The sequence below is a fragment of the Malaya genurostris genome, chromosome 3, assembly GCF_030247185.1.
Source record: "Malaya genurostris strain Urasoe2022 chromosome 3, Malgen_1.1, whole genome shotgun sequence".
Classification (NCBI taxonomy): Eukaryota; Metazoa; Arthropoda; class Insecta; order Diptera; family Culicidae; genus Malaya; species Malaya genurostris.
Window position 1 is genome coordinate 72,861,895 of NC_080572.1, and position 21,518 is coordinate 72,883,412.

The window sequence follows — 21,518 nt, forward strand, 5'->3', positions numbered from 1 at the left end:
ATTGCATGTTTAAAAAAAAGTTACATGGCGGACCCTGTATGTCAATTAACATCTCTTGCTAAAATCAGTGAAATCTTGTGTGACACAACGAAAAGCATTGTGGCTTTGTTTGATTCTTCATTAAGTTGTAAAATATCAACAAACGGACACATTAGTAATCCGGAAAATGCGATAGAAACCCAACTGATTGCGGTAGTCCGAATTCATTCAACCCATTTGATGTATAAACAAGGCAAACAGCAATCAAAATAATGGAGAACAAAATGTAATTGGCGCATCGATGGTACGGCGGAATCGTTTTGTTGTTAAACATTGTTCAGCTCGTAGCACAAGTTGGAGCAATGGCGAGGGAAATTCAACGTGGGGTTTCATATTAAAATTCATAATTCTTGATCAACGCTTTTCATTGTCAGCTTTTCAATGCTTGCTTTGACTACCCGGGACTGACCAGTTAACGATGGTCGTTCAGTGGCAGGTTGTCTGAATATGACTGTTTTCCATTACCGAGTAGCCGCCTACAGGTAAGCGGCAGCAAAGCTGACTCTTCAAACAAATACTCTGGGGCGGTTACTAATGATGAGGCATTTTTCGCCGTTCGACGTTATGTTAATAAATTTTCCAATGTTACCAAGTTGAAGTAAAAAAAACCGAATGATTATGAACCTGGAACGAATAGTTTTGTTTTCGAATTTAGATAGGCGTTAGCACAATTGAAAGCTACAATCAACAGTTTTGGGTAGAAAATAAACTATAGGGCAGCAATTCCATAAATTAACAGTAGAAAAGGTGTCAAAAAACTGAACTAAAAAGACGAGCGCAAGTGCACCTCGAGCACATGCTTGGCTGGATTCATTATTATACGCCAGAGATCAAAATGATTACCCGACAATGAACTGATTTAGTCGCGACAGGAGTGCCTGGAAAGGAGGCTCAATGGGTCGGCAAGATCATGATGCAGGTTTTCTGGGATAGTGATAGTATGAGTATCGCTGTGAAAGGGCCTCACATGAAGCACTTGAGCATCGCTACCATAGTTAAAACAAATATACTATATATCAATATGGATCACTCTTGCGATTCACGAGGGACATCACAGTAAAGTGCGGTGGCAAAAAAGGTTACTAACTAATACACTACAAATTTTTTAATGCACATATGACAGTTTTCCCAATCAGTACACTAAATCAAACAACTCCAAATATATGGAATATTTCTCGATATACAATGCACAAAAAAATAAGCTGTAAATAGAGTTTAGAATCGCAATCTGATACTAACTCGGATGAGAACATTTTATATCCCTGTTTATATAATTATGTGTGAAATGTGCAAGCAGAACTAAATCTATTGATCTTAATGTTAGATCCAGAATTTTACCAACATTTCCGAATTATGTACTACAATTTCTTGATTTGAAAAATTACGGTTACGGTGATATAAATATACAATATCAGGTTGTTTAATAAATGAATAAATGCTTCAAAACAATACAATTTATTATTTTTACGTTTCGTCTTTGACTCATCAGTGCAGAGCAGTTCAAATTGAACTGCTTAGTGCTAAACTCCGCAGTTCAATTTGAACCCCTAAATGACCAAACCTGTATCGGTCAGAAATAGTCGAAAACACGGTTTCGTTCGGCACGTCAGTAAAGACATTGCACTCCGTTGCAAAACAAAAAGTGTTCTGTAAATAGCAGAAACTATACGTCTGCTTAGCGGTTCAAGTTGAACTGCCTAGTTTAGCACTAAGCAGTTCAATTTGAACTGCTCTGCACTGATGAGTCAAAGACGAAACGTAAAAATAATAAAAACGTTTATGTGTTCTAGCACAAAATTTGGCTAACCCCTAAATGAATACAATTTAGTATATGAATTAACCGTTATTCGCCTCAAAGAGAGCTATCAATTGCAGTAGAAGTAATAAGTATAATTTGTTTTTTTGCTCACTGTATTGCAATTATCATACTATTTATTAACATTTCTTCAGTGCTAAACAAACTTTCTATTTGTCGAATTTTCGAATGGTTTGTCTGTTGAATGAAATTCAATTACTTTTTGGAAAATAAATATCGAAATTTGAAATTTTGACTTAAAGTTTAAACTATTCGCAAAACAGTGCACAGCAAGCGGTAAAACGCTTAGTATATGTACTTTTAATTCCTAGACAATTTATAAAAATGACAATTTCTTTTTACATTCTAACTTTCCCTGAGAGAAAAGGTAATGTGCAGCTAATTTAAATTCAATGTCATGAACGCAACGAAAAAAATATCGCAATCGAAGTAACTTGTAATATTACACCGTTCGAACGCGTACATTTCATTTTGATTTTGTTCTATATATCAGAAGTATTCTGCCAATAATTGACTTCACAGCCTATAGGTTTCGTCTTTTCAGCACTATTCATAACATGCATGACCAAAGTTAAATACTACTTCATAACTCTTTCAAAGTGAAGACGATAGGTCTAAAAGAGCGTAGTTCTACATTATTTATAGGCAATATTTACTTTCGTCAGAAAAAAACACATTTAAATATGAAAACGTTCACACCTCTATTTGAGCATCATGCTCAATTATTTTTGACATTTCACCTCTTGGTGCACGTTAAACGCAAACTATTAAACATGATTGAACTAAAGACTGTCCCAGAAAGTTTGGACGCACTTTGATTTAGCTGTAAATAATTCACAAGTGTTAGATATTCAAATTTTATTCGATATACTGATAATATCAGACTACAACAACAGAATATTATTCTCATCATTTGCTGCTTAGCCATTGTAGACTAGCTGGTGCACCTTCTTGCGAACGTTCTTCATTAAATTCCGTACAGACTTCTTGGCGACAAGTTTTGACACTTTATTCCAATCTTTTTCGAACTGTTGAATGGTTTCGGCTGCCGAGACATATTTCCTAAGATGTGCCTTCGTTAATGCCCAAAATTCCTCAATTGGTCGAAGTTGTGGGCAATTTGGTGGATTCATGTCTTTTGGGACGAAAATGACATTTTTGGTAGTATACCATTCTACCGTTGATTTCGAGTAGTGGCAAGAAGCAAGATCTTGCCAGAAGACAACATGATCCTTGTGGCTTCGAATCATGAGTAGAAGTCGTTGATGTATATTTAGCTGTTCATTGAAGCAGTGGTGATGAAGGGTTTCGAAATCTTACCGCAGCTACAAATTGCTTGCCAGATCATAGTTTTCTTACCAAATTTCTCGACTTCAATCAATGTCTCGGACTGGTTTAACACTTGCCCTTCTCGCACCGTATAATATTGTGGTCCCAGCAAGGATTTGTAATCGAGTTTCACGTAGGTTTCGTCGTCCATGATTATGCAGTTCAAATTTCCCGCAAGAATCATATTGTACAGCTCTCGGCCTGAGCGATGCTTTTTGTTTCGGACTACGTTTTGGTTGATTCTGCTTCTTTTAGGTTCGAAGATTCAAACGTGCTTTAGCACGAAGAATATTTGACTTCGAAGTGCCCACTTTTTTGGCCACATCCGGAACTGAAACCTCCTTCTTTTGCTCAAACGCCTTCAGTATACGTTTATCCAACTGAGGGTTAGCTGGACCTCTTTTCCGACCCGTTTTCGGTTTATCCTCAAAGGTGTTATCCTCACCGAACTTCCTGATTGTATTTCTCACGGCTTTTTCACTTACCCCTTCAATTTTTGCTATCTTTCTCAGTGACAGTCCGCGTTCTGTGCACCATTTGTACACAATTTTTCGACGTTGTTCTGCTGAAAGTCCAGGCATTTCGAAACAAACTAATAAAAACGAATAAACAACTGCACAAGTGGTTAGAAAAGAGTGTAAACAACAGGACGCAGCCATAAAATCTGACAGATTCTGAACCATTGCGATATGGGAGCGGTTTTTGGTTGCGTCCATACTTTCTGGAACTGTCTTTTATAGCCTTTTCCGTCCCGAGATGGTGTTACTGTGTTGTTGTTTTTCGATTCTTATTGAATTCGTTAAAGTGATCCATATTGAAATATAATATATTTGGTTGAAATTAACGGTTTAGTGCTCCAATTAATTGCCCATCCACCTTGTTCACCTGATTTGGCCTCCTCGAACTGTTATCTATTTCCAAACTTAAACTCATCTCTGAGAAATCGATGTGAGTTTCGTTTTGGAATTTTAGACTGCTACTTCCGGAACATGATACCGAAACCTGTATGGCTTCAGTAAGTTTTTATGGCCATCAACTATTATGGCCTACAAATTAAGAAGATGCTTTCCGTTCTCCACGAATCTAAGTAAGGGATCTATCTTGGAATCCATTCTCAAAATCCATCACTAGTCTTGAGGATTTTTGTGCTCTAGAAATGGACATTCAGAAGGTCTTAAACATGTGGGATTGAAATGGCAGGACAGTAAACTTTAAGAAATGTCATACAATAACCTTCTTCCGGGCATAGTCACAAATTTTATTCAAATACCCAATAATGATAGTTCCATGGAAAAGTTCAAGTTCAAGAAAAGTTCAAAAGGATCAGGGTCATGTCGCTGAAAGCCATTTCGCCGAAAGCCATTTCGCCGAAAGCCATTTCGCCGAAAGTCATTTCGCCGAAAGTCATTTCGCCGAATGGGCAACTTCGCCGAATGTCATTTCGCCGATTCCTGCAAATGTCTTAAAATCGTAATGGGAATCGATTTAAAATAAAAACAAATTAAAGATGATAACGTTAACGCCCGTTTTGTTGACCTACAATTGTACTTCTTGAATAAAGATTGATTCATGAACCTCAGAACGGAGTTCTCAAAGAAACTTGTTGACTACTAATCATCAAAGCAATTCCATAGGTATCTACCAAGCAAATGTATGTGGTACTTTCTGTTTACTAAATAACAAAATATCTAATGTGGCTTCGCCACATCGATTTGATTCGTGTGCTGTCCGACCTCGCTACCGCTCGTTCGAACCTAATCAAAGCAAAGAAACCTAGCTTTGAGTAGACCGGGCAAACGAGGCGGTTACAGGTTTGTATGCTAGAGGCCGCCGCTTCCGACGGCGGGTCGGCGGCCAACTTAACCGGCGTCGCCTCGGCGGCTTTATGCCGCCGAGCCATCTTGGCTTCGGTTATGTGGCTGCGCCACATCAGTTATACAGGAGGAATAATAACACAAAAAAATAATTTGATGTATTCGAAATTACCCTTTCGGCGAAATGACCCTTTCGGCGAAATGACCCTTTCGTGAAATGACCCTTTCGGCGAAATGTCCCTTTCGGCGAAACGACTTTCGGCGAAATGACATATTCGGCGAAACGACTTTCGGCGAAATGGCATTCGGCGAAACAACTTTCGGCGAAATGGCTTTCGGCGCAATGGCCCGCTCCCGTTCAAAACGCCGGTAAATGTCGCACTGAAAATCATCTACTTAAGCAATCTTCAGTAATATTATTTGTTCATTCTGGGCCCCTCTCGAAACCAAATCCTGAATACCACCCTGCAAAATATACACTGGAAAAAAAAGTTGAAAATTTCAAGAATCAGAAAATCAAAAGGAAAACTGATCATAAAATAAAAGCGTTCTATAATATGTTTGCCTCTCTCACATAGAAAGGCTATGCAATCACTGTGCAAACCGACTTTTGAACGGAGACCCGGAGGTCCGAGTGCCATATGCCATTCGACTCAGTTCGTCGAGATCACAAAATGTCTGTGTGTATGTGTGTATGTCACTCGATTTTCTCAGAAATCGCTGAACCGATTTTCACAAACTCCGATTCAAAAGAAGGGTCCTATGGTCCCATAGACCACTATTGAATTCCCGATCCAACTTCCGGTTACCAAAAAATGAATTTGTTTTTGAGAAAATGCGCACTCAATTTTCTCAAAAATGTCTCAACAAATTTTTACAAACTGAGATGCAAATAGAAGGTGAAATTGTATAAAAACGTCCCCCAGAAGTTGATCCAGTTCCGACTTCCGATTCCGGTATTACAGCACGACAAGTGAAATTTGTTCAAAAATGATGGCAAAACAACGTGCAAGTTTTATAAAATTTACTGGTAAATTCATCTAATTGGTGGACCTGCAGATAAAACTACATCGGAACTACTAGTCCCCGGTTTCCGCTTCCGGACCGATAATAGTGAAAAAAAGCTACAAAAACGGAGCTCACTTCGATTTCTCAGCAACGGCTGCACCGATTTTCACAAATCATGGTTCAAATTAAAGCTCTCAGTGCCTTAAAAGATACTGTGCAATTTCATCCAGATCTGACTTCCGGTTCCGAAATTGTAAGGCGATGAGTATCGAAATTTTCAAACTGTCAAACAAAATTATTGAAACCTGGTACGCATCGGTACGTGCTGGTACGAAAGAAGAAAACACCACCGCTATTTGGTATTACCAGAGATCTATCGATCAATTTATGCAAACTTGGATTTGAATGATAGGTGTTGTGATTCCTTAGTCTGCTATTGAATTTCAACCTGATCCAAACATTCTGTTCCGGGATTACTGGGTGCTAAATGCCAAAAATGAAAATAATATGCTATCAATTTTTCAAGAAATGGGAGAACCTACACTGAAAATCACTCTTCTATAAGCTACCCAAAACTAGGTCGTTGTGTACTCAAACTTTGACTTGATCGTAAAAAATGGGTAGTGTGCTTTGTTATGGCATACCACTTTGGGTAAACTTATGTTTACTTAAATTTTGAGGTCATCACTCGTTACCTAAAATTAGGGAGATGCACTTTAGTAGATTTAAATGATTGACTTTATAGCTCCACGTATCGTCCTTAATTTTTTTAAATTTCCAAGCTAGGTAGCGGTTAAATACCTTCAATTTTTCACGAACTCGGTAGTGGTTAAAGGCTCCAATATGGAATTTAGATAGACATAACACGAATAGCATGAACAGGTGTGGTCCGAGGTGACTCCCTTGTAGAGCTCCGGAACATCCGTGTAATGATTAAGAGAGTACAGCTCCGATTCGCGAAAAAACGAAAGAAAATCTTCTAAACTTAGCGCAAAACTATTTCAATTTTGAAGTCCTACTAGTGACAGAGATGACCATAGAAACATACTTTAGCTTCACCGGTTCCCGGTTTCAGTTCGAAAGCAGCAATCGAAAACTCCACAACGTGACTCACGTCGATTTATTAGACCGATTTTCACAAACTAAAACCCAAATGAAAGGCCTTGTCTGTTATGTAAAAATGAAAGCAAAAGCTTTTCTTTAATTTTATGTAGCCCTTAGTTAGGTCACTACACTTATTTCAGTAACTTTCCAACAGATCTTCAAAATACTATTCCTCGACGCCAATGATCGCTTCGCGCGAGTTGAATTTAAAAGAAAGTCATCTTTTATGATATGATAACGCATAATAGTTAGAGGGAGCTAAGTCAAGCGAATAAAAGTGGTCAGGGTAAGCAATTTACGCTTCATGGGAGGCCGTTTCGCGGCGTTAATGGGAACAGTGGCATAACAGTCCAGAAGCCTTGGTTGCTTTGAAGCACTCGTGCCGGCAATTCGAGCAATCGCTCTGTTCTCTGTCGCATATTAGTGGATACAGGTTTCATCAACATTTACCAATCGGCGCCAAAAGTTCTAATATATATTGGATAGAAACTATTTTGACAAATGATATTGAATTCACCGGAACTTGACCCAATTGCGATATTTTGTGGCAGGCTTCATAAAACACCACAGCTGTTGAATAAAGAATGGGTTTCGAAAAATTGTTGATGACCGTTTAGGTCGTTCCCGTGTTTTCGGCTGCAGTATGCATATTGAATTTGTATTCATTATGCAAAATATTTCCCCCTATTCAACAATCAATAAAGCGGTAGCTCCCCGAAGACCAAACACATGAAACGAAGACTTGGGACCTGTTTTTACCTCCTGACTGATGCAATCCTAACCAAACAATCCCCGTAGAACAAACCAGACGGGTGGTGCCTTGCACAATCATCACTCGGGAAGTTTATCTTACGATGATCATAATCACGTAGCCCAACTGATTGCACATACCAAATAGCCTACCCGATATCATCTCCAGCTACATTATGTGCGTTTTACGATCGAGTGTCATTCGTTTTGGGACATATTTGGAATAAATTAGCTAACGAACTCATGTCCACGTACGGACGAGGTAGCGAGACAATGTGCTAACAACGGAGAGGTGTTAGTAGTGCTTCATTGTTTAGCATACTAATAGTACCAAGTGTTCGAGCCTCTGGCACGTAAACAATCGCTATCGACAGTTTCACACCCTTTATTATCGGAGGTAATACTTTGAAAAAAAAAACATTATCCTTGTCATTATGTAGCAATGAGTTGTATGTTAGGCACTAACGATTTTTTCTTTTTTTCATTTTATTACATTAATTGGTTTAGTGTCACTATTCATGTCACCTTTAGTCAACGGTTATTACAACTCGAGTGTCTAAAACCAGAGTGACGATAACTCATCAATAATGTTGGCAATAATAAACAATATTTTTTTCCAAAACTGTTGACAGTTTCGTTAGCTTTACATTGTATTTGACAGATCGTTTGCTCGTTTGGAACAAAGTTGTCGACCCAAAGTCCAAACAGCTGTCGTCATTCTGCTTTTAGGCACTCTAATTACAACAATATACGTCTATTGCGGTCACCGTTTGCGATATTCATCAGTGTCAGACTTACTTGGATGTCCAAAAGGGGGCCAATGAAAATGGGCCATCGCTAGTTTCGTTAAACGGCTGTGCTCAAATGATTAGGAAGCTAAAAAAGTCCCTGTATGAAAATTGAGCCAAATGTAACATGAGTAAGTGGTCTCGGAAAATCACCAAAAGGCCATGAAATTTTTGAAATCGAAAAAAATTGTTTGGTGTTAAATGTCTAAGAATTGCATGTAACGTCAGGATCTAATCAGAAAAAAATTATGAATTTTACAGGTGACATAATTCTATATTGCAATTGCAAAATTCCATTCATGCAGAATTTTACAAGCTCCGAGTGTTTCTATGGTTCAGTCGATTGACTGACGTACTTTGTGATTTAATGTTTCTCGGTTCAAGTCGCGTTGTTGCTATCGATCGTTTGTTTTTTATTTCATTCGAATTCAAGCCATGTAATTTTCGAATCACACAACTTGTTATTACAAAGAAAAACCCTTTTCTAATCCACCTAGTGGTGTAATGATGACTTTCTCATGTATAATATTGTGGTATTCTATTCAAAAATTTTCTCTTCGTTTTTTGAAAGAAACCAAGGGATTGTATGTGCATTAACTAGTATAACATACAGAATCAAACAGTGCTTTGCTCGCGTAGGTCATCCTTAAGAAAACGAAGTGGGTTCACTATTATGTGCACCTCCGGCACCGGAACCCGAGAACAAGTAAAATCGAAGTCGGTTCGTACGGCCACCAACTAACGTACAAACTCTACTAGTTTCTATTAAAATTTTGAAGATTTTACGCAATTTCGCCATTGCACTCTAAACGACGTTTTAAATATTTGTTGTATCCGAAAATATGCAGTAATTTTTGGTAGGACCATAAAACCTTTCATTCGACCCAAAGATAGGGAATAACGGTTTTGAGTCCAGTTTACAACATTTGTTACGTTTTTTGTTATGCCGGTTTAAATGACGGTGTACAATATTGAACACACTTTACCCTATAACTCCGGAACCGGAAGTCGGATCCGGATGAACTTCAGGAATTCCGTATAGGGCCGGAACACCTTTCATTTGAATCTAAGTTTGTGGAAATCTGTCAAACCATCGCTGATAAAAATGAGTGAGATCCATTTTCGTATATATGACCACTATTTCCGGTGCTTCTGGAACCAGATACCGGGAACCAAGATAGCCCGAAACGGTTTGTTTAGTAGCCTACTGATAATAACTATCGATTTGTGTAGTTTTGAGAAGAATTAAGGAAATTTTTTTCCGTATGGGACCATGAGACCTTTTATTTGAATCTAAGTTTGTCAAAATTCAGTCATCTAGTGAAAACCTAGTGAGATTATTTGACACACACACACAGACATTGCTCAGCTCGATGAACTGATTCGAATGGTATATGCCACTTGGCCAATTTTTACTAGTCGGGTTTTCAAGTGATTGCATAACCTTTCTATATGAGAAAGGCAAAAATTGATCGCTCACCCATGATCGATTTACCTGTAGCTTGAAATAAAATATCACATATCAAGTGTGAATCACGGTTTGAGATGATTTGATTATGATTTCTTATGAACGTTTGAGTAATATTGGTCCAGAAAAGTAATTAAAACTGTCTAATATCAATTCGAAATTTTTCAGAAAGTTGTTTTTTTTCGAAACAACACGAGTATATGCAATTTAAAGACATTTGCATCAATTTATGTTACATTTGAAAGAGCTTGTGCTGGAGGCAATTTTCCCAGAATTTCAACGCTTTAAATGCCATGTTGACGGAGCTAGGGTGGCTCTAATGATTTTCATTTTATTTTTGTTTTGGAGCAAACGGTTCGGTTGCTCTAGTTTAAGTGCTTAGATTGTTAGCGAATTGACAATTAGATTCTTGCTTGATAATTGATTCTATTCAATTTTGATCAGTTTCCACAAATTTTTACATGGTTAAGTTTTGAATAACGTCCTTTAACTAGAAGTCAATTATGATGAATTCAAAGTTACTAGAAAGCTCAATTTTAGATACAAACAACCTAAAGATTTAAACCTTCACAAATGAAACTATTTTATTTTATGATAACAATTTTCGAGAAACGTACAAACTTATTAATTTTATAAACAGTTAATCGATCCAAGAGAAGATTTTATTTATTTTAACGAAAAATGTTGTATCAGTAAACTCAGTAATAGTGTAATTTTATTAATCCTTCTTCAAAATCGTCGATAATCTTCGGAAAGTGTCGGTTAAATGTCGGTCCGCATAAAATATTTAGTTACTTACATTGATTTTCGCTTCGGCATATTAGGAATATACGGAATGGATACGCAACAAAATTCCGAAATTTTGTTCATATTGTAACTTGGTGTTATTAACACATGAATGAACATTGTCATAGTTACAATGCGTGTAGCCATCAGACGCTTATTGCTTAGAAGTAAATAATAATTAAACTGAAACTGGTGATTAACCAAATTCTACAAGGGTTTATATTCAAACGATACATGTAAAATCGCAGGTAAGCTTCCCTTGAGTTTATCTTTGAAACTATACGATATTACATCTAATTGTACTGTATATGTGAGCCTGTGGAACTCATTTATACTACTAAACCGAGGAGGCCGCTTTTATATAAGTTTCAGAATTTAATTTTGAATCTTTTGAAGCGTTTAATTCCTGGTGGGACAACAACTTGTTCAGTCACATTGTCACGTTTTGTTCGTATGGGAATGGAGATTTAAGTATGCAAACCGATCCGTTGACAAATCAAAACATTTTTAAGCTTACAATATTGAAGCTTTGGAATCATTTATATTAGGAAAATCCATTAACAAATCATCGAGGAACAAGCACTGCAAATTAGATCCGAAAAATCTATCGCCGATAATTCCAAATATGCCTGATAGTTACCAGAGAGCCGAAATAAAACACTCAATGCAAACCAATTTTTCATTGGTATGCAATTGATATATTCAAATGACGTTATCTCATAAGTTTAAGTTAAATGTTTCCGAATCGATTGGTTGTTGAATTTAATAAATCCATCAACAAATTACTGAGTTATAAGCGTTCAAAATTATGACAGAAAAATGTTACGCGTTCAGTTTTGCATGTTTTAAATTGACACCTAGCCTCAGGAAGCGACGTGTAAGGCATTTTTAATGGCAACATCGACCGAAAATTGGCTAAATACAAGGGATATTTCAAAAGAATCGGTAACCACGCTAATTCGGTTCTCCAATAGCTAGATGATATATAAGATACTCAAGCGAACACGGTATTGCGCAGACAACAGGAAATTTCACCAACACATAATGCAAAAGCGACAATCCAGCAAGTGAACGCATATATAATCCAGTCATCAGCGCACTGGACGAGCTAGTTGTTTCATTCACAGTCAACATCAACCAGGCAAAGAAATATTTATAGATTTCTCTTCATACTACGCATAACGATACGGTGTTTTTATGCATGGCGCAAAGCCTCCTATGCCGAACAAGAAATTGATATCATTTTGTACAACTGGGATTGGTGGATGAAAACATAGGTCAATTCTTAATTTTTCAATAGTATGCTATTGAAATACTGAAACGACGTCGTCATACATGTTTAAGTTAAAAGTTTACGAATCGATTGGTTGTTAAATTATGTCAATCCATCGACAAATGACTGAGTTATTAACGTTCGAAATTATGACGAAAAGAGATTACGCGGCTATTTTTGAAATTTTTCATTGACACCCGGCCCGTATAGCGAAGAGTAAGGCATTTTTACTGCCAAAAATTTTTTTCACAACTACGATTTTATCACCAATCTGCATTTTTTTTGGTAATAAATAAATAGTTTTCGAACGCGTTGTGTTCATTCGAATAAATATTCTATTTTTAAATGTGGAAGCCACAATTAATGAGTTTTTCTATAAGAAACTAACAGTCAATCATGCGTCTCCATTAAAGTTCCATTGGAAGGAAACACATGGTGCATAACTACTAGAACTAAGCACCTTGCGCTTCCTTCTTATAAAGCTTCAATGGAAACGCATGGCTGATTGTTAATTATTGTTCAGAAAAATAAAATCAAATATTGTGGTCCACATTACCAAAACCAAAAAATATGAAATCGAAGCACTTTGACGCGCTTAAAAATTATTAAATAAAAATATGTTTCAATCCATTTCCAAGGATATTTAGCGGAGAGAAAAATATAGCGATATAGCTGCACCTTCACATATATACATAGATATTTTCCGATCTGGCCGAGCTAAGTCGAATGGTAAATAGCATTAGAGATCCCTGGGGTTTCGATCAAATGTCGAGGGTTTCAGCAATTCTATACCCTTTCTATAGGGAAAGGCAACACACAGTTTTATCAGCTCTCATTGTCATTTTTTCTGACGAAAGAATAGCTTCCATTCCCATCAAATGAAGACTTTTATGTTCATTCGAATGTTATTACCAAATTAAAGTGACACGTTCAAATGAGATAAATACTGTTCCAGAAAGTATGAACGCAACCAAAAACCGCTGCCATTTCGCAATGGTTCAGGATCTGTCAATTTTTATGGCTGCGTCCTGTTGTTTACACTTTTCTTTAACCACTTGTGCAGTTGTTTATTCGTTTTCATTAGTTTGTTTCGAAATGCGTGAACTTTCAGCAGAACAACGTCGAAAAATTGTGTACAAATGGTGCACAGAATGCGGACTCTTACTGAGAAAGATGTCAAAAATGGAAGGAGTAAGTGAAAAAGCCGTGCGAAATGCAATCAGGAAGTTCGGTGAGGATAACACCTTTGAGGATAAACCGAAAACGGGTCGGAAAAGAGGTCCAGCTAACCCTCAGTTGGATAAACGTATACTGAAGGCGTTCGAGCAAAAGAAGGAGGTTTCAGTTCGGGATGTGGCCAAAAAGTGGGCGAAGTCAAATGTTCTTTGTGCTAAAGAACGTTTGAATCTTCAAACCTATAAGAAGCAGAATCAACCAAAACGTAGTCTGAAACGAGAAGCATCGATCAGGCCGATGGTTCGAAATTTGTACAATACCATTCTTGCGGGAAATTTGAACTGCATAATCATGGACGACAAAACCTACGTGAAAATCGATTACAAATCCTTGCCGAGACCACAATAACATACGGTGCGAGAAAGGCAAATGTTAAACCAGTCCGAGACATCGATTGAAGTCGAAAAATTTGGTAAGAAAGCTATGGTCTGGCAAGCAATTTGTAGCTGCGGTAAGATTTCGAAACCCTTCATCACCACTGCTTCAATGAACAACGAAATATACATCAAGGAATGTTTACAAAAACGACTTCTACCCATGATTTGAGGCCACAAGGATCATGGTGTCTTCTGGCCAGATCTTGCTTCTTGCCACTACTCGAAATCAACGGTATACTACCAAAAATGTCACTGTCAAAAATGTTTGGGCATAAACGAAGGCACATCTTAGGAAACATGTCTCGGCAGCCGAAACCATTCAACAGTTCGAAAAAGATTTAAAAAAAAGTGCCAAAACTTGTCGCCAAGAAGTCTGTACGGAATTTAATGAAGAACGTTCGCAAGAAGGTGCCCCAGCTAGTCTACAATGGCTAAGTAGCAAATGTTGAGAATGATATTCTGTTGTTGTAGTCTAATATTATCAGTATGTCGAATAAAATTTGAATATCTAACACTTGTGAATTATTTACAGTGAAATCAGAGTGCGTCCATACTTTCTGGGACAGTCTTTATATTCTGAGCAAGGGGTATTGTTAAACTGTATCTTAACAAATTCGTCATGTTGAGGTTTATTTGTTCCTTTAGTAAGATTTCACTTTGATTTGCTGTATTTATAATTTTACAGTATTTGAAATTAATTTGGTCGCACAGACACTCCAGCTTTTGTTTCTCGGTTTTGTTCACTCCAGTAGCGTCCTTTTGTCAATTAAATTGTATTGCCTTTGAATCAAATTGTATTGTATTAAATTATTATGAGACATGCGTTATCGAAGACATTAAATAGCTTCCGCGTGTGGGTTTCTATGCCACAATGTGTCCAGATTCCCGAAAAAAGTATTTGATTTGGCTGGCTATATATAGTTGTGGTCGAAAATAAAAAAAAGCATCGTTTTATCAGAACTATCAATAATGATGTGTACGAGAAAGAAAGTCTACGAAATTGGTAGCTATCATTAATCTGAAGCCACGACTCACCAGCTCTGTTTTGGCCTGATTTCACCTCTATGCTATATTCATCCTGGAATTGTGTGAGACACTTTAAAATTCTGGTACAAGATTAACGATACGAATTTTAGATCTGGATTTTGGAACTCCGAACCTGAATTTTGTAACTGTCTTTTGAACCAGAATTTACTTCCTGAGGGACAGTTTTTTCATCCCTAAATTCGTTTTCAGAATTCATTTCCAGAATTCTAAACCTGCATGCTGGAACTAAATTCGGAACATGAACTCTGGAAATAGATTTTGGAACTAAATTCGGTACTTTTATTCAGGATCTAAATTCAAGTTCAAAATTTAGTTCTAGAACTTTTGGATTCTGAAGATGCGTTCAGTTTCGTAATTTTCGAACTAAATTCATGTACTGAATTCATTATCTGGATACCAGACTAGAATTTCTCGACTGAATTTTGAGTTTGTCCCAGATTGCAGGTTTAGTTTTTTGATTTAGTTCCAGACTTCAGTTCTGGTCCAGAATTTAAGTTCTGGTTTATACAAATAAATTATGTTTGCCAGAACTCAAAGTTTGTAAATATCGGATATATTCTGCAAACTAGAACTTTCAGAATATTCCCAGTGGATTATGCATAGTTTTCATTTACTGAGTTCGACTGCTACTAGTAACATTGTTATTTTTTACTCTTGTTTGTTCCGTGCTGTTGGTCATCAGCAACTTTAGTATAGAAGCACCGTTATAATTCTGGAAGCGAAGCAGTAGAAGTTACAAAATCCACACAATCAATCGAATAACATGAACGATTGTCGATATTCGATATGTTTTACAGGGTCCAGCACTCGAAGTGTAACCAACTTCAGACCTTCGAGCCTGGCGTCAAGGTAAATGCGACATATTTTCGGGAAAGTATTCTGGAGTTTCGGTGGTAGACCATGGACGTTTCAGCAGGACTCGGCACCGTCTCACAAAGCTCGAGTGAACCAAGAATGGCTGAAAAACAACGTTCCGAACTTCATCACGTCCACACAATGGCTCTCGAATTCACCAGATGCGAATCCAATGGATTATTCTCTTTGGGCCATTTTGGAGAGCAAAGTCCGAACTAAAAGATACACTAGTCTCGAGGCGCTGAAAAAAAGTTATTGTCCGCGAGTGGGCCAAAATACACCTGCAAGTCACATTCGGGCAGCTTGCGATCCGTTTTTTGACCGTCTCAAGGCCATAGTCAAGGCAAAAGGTGGTCATATCGAGCAAAAGTGAATTGATTCTGAATTTTGTATTATTTTTACACATTTTGTACTTTGAATTAAGTAAAAGTAATTTTCCAAACTGAATTTATGGCCTTTTTAATTGGTGCCGGACCCTGTATTCGTATTCACGTCCTCCAGTTATGTCAGTGATATTACCCATCCGCTTTTTAGTGTCTGAAATTAGACGTGGACAAGCCATACAAAGAAGTTGAAGAATGCCGGTTTGACTATTGGATGTCGCTAGAAATATGTACACATTTTTTCTGTTTATATTACGTTTTATGAATATGGGGCATTCCACGCAAAATTTGCCACCCAAAAATTTGTTTTTCATCTAACTATTTTTTTCGGAAAAGAACTCGAAAATATTCGACGTTTCGCGTTTTCAAAAAAGAGCCTATACTGTAAAATCTAATGAAGATACAAAAATTCGTCCAAGAGATGAAATGTGCGTCTTTTCCCTAACTTTGAAATTCCATAAAACAACCTTTATAGTTTATTTAATGAAAAAAATTAAAAATTAATAAACAAATAAAAAAAATTTCAAACTTGGGCCTAATTTTTTTCCATTTTTTAGTTACAAAAAAGAAGCCTATGGGGCTTAACTCAATCTTGACAAAGTTTCAGAGTGGAAAAATTAATTTTTTCGGAGCAGTGAATTGTTCAATCACGATCCGCACGCGCGGAGCGTACCGCAGCGCAACTCGCAGGAAAACGGACTTAACTTACCGACATATGTCGCGCCACTGATCGAATCCTAACTTTGACAGTTTAATGTTAGCAACGTTACAGTTAAAATTGCAGTGTGAAAATGAATTCAAAAATTAAAAATCATTGCTGCAATCCATTGACCTAATGAGTATGAAATAAAAAAAAACGTGTCGAATATTTTCGAGTTCTTTACCGAAAAAAAATTTTTAGATGAAAAACAAAAGTTTGGGTGGCTGATTTTGCGTGGAATGCCCCATATAAAAGTCACATTGCGTCAAATAATTAGCGACATAATTGTTTACGTCAGTAAATATGTCAAGTTTCATTCAAGTAAATCACATTGAGATCCTATGTTCCATATTTCATCAAATTAAAAATACTAGGAAATGTATGCGTTATTGGATGAAGACCCAATCGCAAATAAACATTTTTCCAATGTTTGAAAAGCATGGTTAAGAAGTATAAATAGACTGCATGAACATGGTACAGTTATACCGTTCCATACCGCTAAAATGCTACAGGGTATGAAACTTGAATACTAAGTTTTTCGGTATCCACCGCACTCTCCAGACCTCGCCCCGTCCCACTGGTTCGCAGTCGATTCTAAGATGCCAAGGGCATTTTCTAATTTACATTACCGACTAACTTAAAACTAGGATAGTATCATTAGGTAATATCGTAATGGAGTCGCAGTATTCGATGGCGATCGGCTCCGGCCGGAGTATTGAATGTAACATGTTTATAAGTACACCGAAACCTCCATTTACGAACTAAACGGGGGTTCGTAAAAAGAGGTAGTTCGTAGAAAAAGTTTACGTTATTTGGGATTTGGTTCGTAAAAAAAGTTTACGTTATTTGGGATTTGGTTCGTAAAAAGAGGTACGTAAAAAGAGGTAACGTATAAAAAGTGTTCGTAAACGGAGGTTTGGGTGTATCTACGTTGACCGCATTCTTTGGTCCGTGTGGGTCCGCGGGAAACAAAGAACAGTGGTGATTTTTATTGAAGAGAATTGTGAATTGCACAAAGGCGAATATTTTTCAGGTCCTGGATGTCTTCTTCAAAGTGGCTGTAAATTCCGTATCCTTCTAGCACCTGCAGAAACACTGCCATCGATCATTATACGCCGTCGGTTAGCAACCGGTGAAGCCCACCAAAAGTTTCGAGGGCTGTCGACTTTTCTCCATAGGTTGCTGGTACCGCACTGACCTTCATGAATATTCAACGCTAAAGCTCGCAATGCCAGGCGATATTTGTGGTTTATTACCTTCCGCCGCATTTATATCTTGTTATGGTCTGGCGAAGATAGAACGAAAGCGGTTACCGGTTCGGTCGATGCGAAACTAGGAGGAGAAGGCAACGAAACTAATCGATTAGTTGCTCGAACGCCACGGAGCACCCATGACGATTGGTAGATTCATCGCATACCAACCAGGCGATGAAGGGAGCTCGTTGGACGCCTACCAGTAATGCCATTTTCTCGGATTTTTTTTGCGAGCAACCACCTGGAGTCTTTTTTCTTAGATTCACTAGAACTTCATTTGATTTCTCCCGTTGGATTCATTCGATATAAATTCTTGCTAAGACTAAAATTTTCCAAATTTACGGAGTCAATCCCAGACCGGCGTTCGGCAATGACGACAGGTCTTCGGCCGAGGCACAAATCGATGCACTAGAGCGATAATTTGGTGCACTACAGAAAATGAATAACTAAATTCGAAGGTAATTCGCTGGAAAGTGAAAAGGACTGCCCGCCAGCACAGGTTGACTTGGCTGGTTGTGGTTTTTCGGCTGGGTTGATTCACCGTACCGGAGGCGAACTGTCTGTGTCTGCCATGGTACGGCAATGTTAAGGACACCTCCAGCAATGAAACGTTCAATGTTTCGATTCTATTTAGAATGGCAAGCTATGATTGCCGGCACCGGTTGAAGTGGTGTATTTGAAAGTGTCTCCGTCAATGACTTACCTCGATACTGGACGATTGCACAGTGTTCCGGTGTGGTCTGAAAGAAAAGGAAGGAAGAAAATCGATTTGTTACTAGAACGACTGGAAAAGGAAACATCAGATTTTTTCATTTTTAATTTTCTTAGCCCTACTAGTTAGGTTTTTAAAAATTTTAAATAACATACACGAATTTCAAAACATCTTTAAAAGATTTTGATTGAGGTAGCGATGGTTGCATTTAATTTATTATTTAATATAAATACCACGAGACGACAGTGTCCTTAGAAAAGGCATGAAAACGGCACTCCTCCCATTACTCATGCGGGTCCTTCAGTTAAGTGTCATTTGCAAAAGCGACATTCAATTCGCTTGCTTACGTGTCACTTCAATCATTGCACAGCTGATCGCATCAGTTGTGAACGAAGGCACTCGGGTGCGCTTCTGTTTTATTCTTGACATTAAAAGCTCAAACCAGGTGAAGATCGCACGATTAATTTAAAACAAATTAAAAATGACGTCGTGCTAAAGGTACAAATAATCGGAGTCGGCGGCGGAACACACGGCTCCGCCTGTGATGTTGAATCCGACTCATTGTGCAATTTTAATGCATCAATTATGCGAAAAACGCGTCCGCGATCGAATTGATTTGCTGCACATCGTCAAGATTCAGAGCAGCGATACATACGAAATTCAATTTCATCGTATTTAATTTGGAATTAATTAAAATTCTCTGCTGCCACTTAAGGTTCTACCCCGCAGCGATTTCAACCCGTTTATTGTCGTCCATTTAGAACGGAGCGAGCCTTTCGTTGTTGTCAGGCACCGAGCACTTGACCAAGAATCCAACCAACCAGTGTCAATGTCGCCGAAGTGTACTGCGGAGCTGTGCGGTGCGGCACTCCGACACAATGACAGCACGTAGTTCTGTTTTGGCTAGTTGTTGTTGTTGTTGTATGAAGCTGCCAATTTGTCTGCAACGTTCCGCATATGTCACAGAGCCCGTACCAATACAAGCAGGCAGTCAAACCAGTTTTGTTTGTTTTCTGGAGGACCGTCCGTAGCTTGATGTTTTGATATCAAAGTGAAGTTGGTTTTCTATGATTGTCAACTGAAATGAGTTTTTGTCGTGTCTGGCAAATGTAACGTGTGAAATTGAAACAAGATCGATCAAATAAGTTTGTTGTTATTGACCAGAAATAATCAATGCTGAGCTTGACTTTGAAAATATCTGAACTTGAGATCATTCAGGATTTGATTAATTATTTCTGAGCTGTTATGATGGGGTATGGAAAAAACCTTGAACTTGTTTCGTTATTTTGGATATTGAATTTGATTCTTTTACAACTACATTATTATTAGTAGAATATGAAACCGAACTGCTACAAGACATTCTATTAAATTTTATACATAGCTTAGGGACCGTGCAGAAACTGGGTAGATCTAGAATTTGGTGCTTTTCCTTCATAATGGAAATTGCTACCCCGCCTCTAAAAGTATACGTTAACTATACAGTTTCATCGAAAATGATGATTTTTTTACGTGAATACATTTTACTTCACTATTCGCGACCCAGAAGGAACAGTGGTGCTATCTATGAACGTTTCATATGTGGGTGAGGTGAACAGATCTGATGACACTATCAATTAAAAATCAACACATTTTTTAAAAGTGTTTTTCTACATAAGATTTTTAATAACTAGGCGCTTCACATGTTTAAAAAAAATTAGCGCATAAATATAAAGTGTGTCATCATAAAACATGAGCGAGTGTCATCACATTTGAATCTTGAGTGTGGATATGTTGATATCGAATGCTTTGAACATAAGACTAAAGACTGTCCCAGAAAGTATGGACGCACTTTGATTTCGCTGTAAATAATTCACAAGTGTTAGTGGCTGGCGCACCTTCTTGCGAACCTTCCTCATGAAATTCCGTACAGACTTCTTGGCGACAAGTTTTGACACTTTTTTCCAATCTTTTTCGAACTGTTGATATTCGGATGCCGAAACATGTTTCCTAAGATGTGCCTTCATGAATGCCCAAAATTCCTCAATTGGTCGAAGTTGTGGGCAATTTGGCGGACTCATGTCTTTTGGGACGAAAGTGACATTTTTGGTAGTATACCATTCTACCGTTGATTTCGAGTAGTGGCAAGAAGCAAGATCTGGCCAGAAGACAACAGGATCCTTGTGGCTTCGAATCATGGGTAGAAGTCGTTTTTGTAAACATTCTTTGATGTATATTTCGCTGTTCATTGAAGCAGTGGTGACGAAGGGTTTCGAAATCTTACCGCAGCTACAAATGGCTTGCCAGACCATAGCTTTCATACCAAATTTTTCGACTTCAATTGATGTCTCGGACTGGTTAAACACTTGCCCTTCTCGCACCGTATAATATTGTGGTCCCGGCAAGGATTTGTAATCGAGTTTCACGTGGGTTTCGTCGTCCATGGTTATGCAGTTCAAATTTCCAGCCAGAATCTTATTGTACAGCTTTCGAACCCTCGGCCTGATCGATGCTTCTTGTTTCGGTTGTTTCTGCTATTTATAGGTTCGAAGATTCAAACGTTCTTTAGCACGAAGAACATTTGACTTCGAAGTGCCCACTTTTTTGGCCACATCCCGTACTGAAACCTCCTTCTTTTGCTCGAACGCCTTCAGTATACGTTTATCCAACTGAGGGTTAGCAGGACCTTTTTTTCGACCCGTTTTCGGTTTATCCTCAAAGGTATTATCCTTATCGAACTTTCTGATTGCATTTCGCACGGCTTTTTCACTTACTCCTTCCATTTTTGCTATCTTTCTCAGTGA

The 21,518-nt window shown here is 37.9% G+C and overlaps 1 protein-coding gene across 4 annotated transcripts in view; it reads right to left on the reverse strand.

Moving 5' to 3' along the window:
- The window catches only part of LOC131436812 (Ig-like and fibronectin type-III domain-containing protein 1), a 380,038-nt gene that overhangs the window by 203,911 nt on the left and 154,609 nt on the right, over positions 1-21,518 (reverse strand). For all 4 annotated transcript variants that reach the window (XM_058605742.1, XM_058605740.1, XM_058605739.1 and 1 more), the window contains one exon: positions 18,730-18,766. Coding sequence is in view for 1 of the 4 variants with exons in the window: in XM_058605739.1 (XP_058461722.1) it covers positions 18,730-18,766 (37 nt within the window). In the remaining 3 variants the exon portion in view is untranslated. The remainder of the gene's footprint in view (positions 1-18,729; positions 18,767-21,518) is intronic.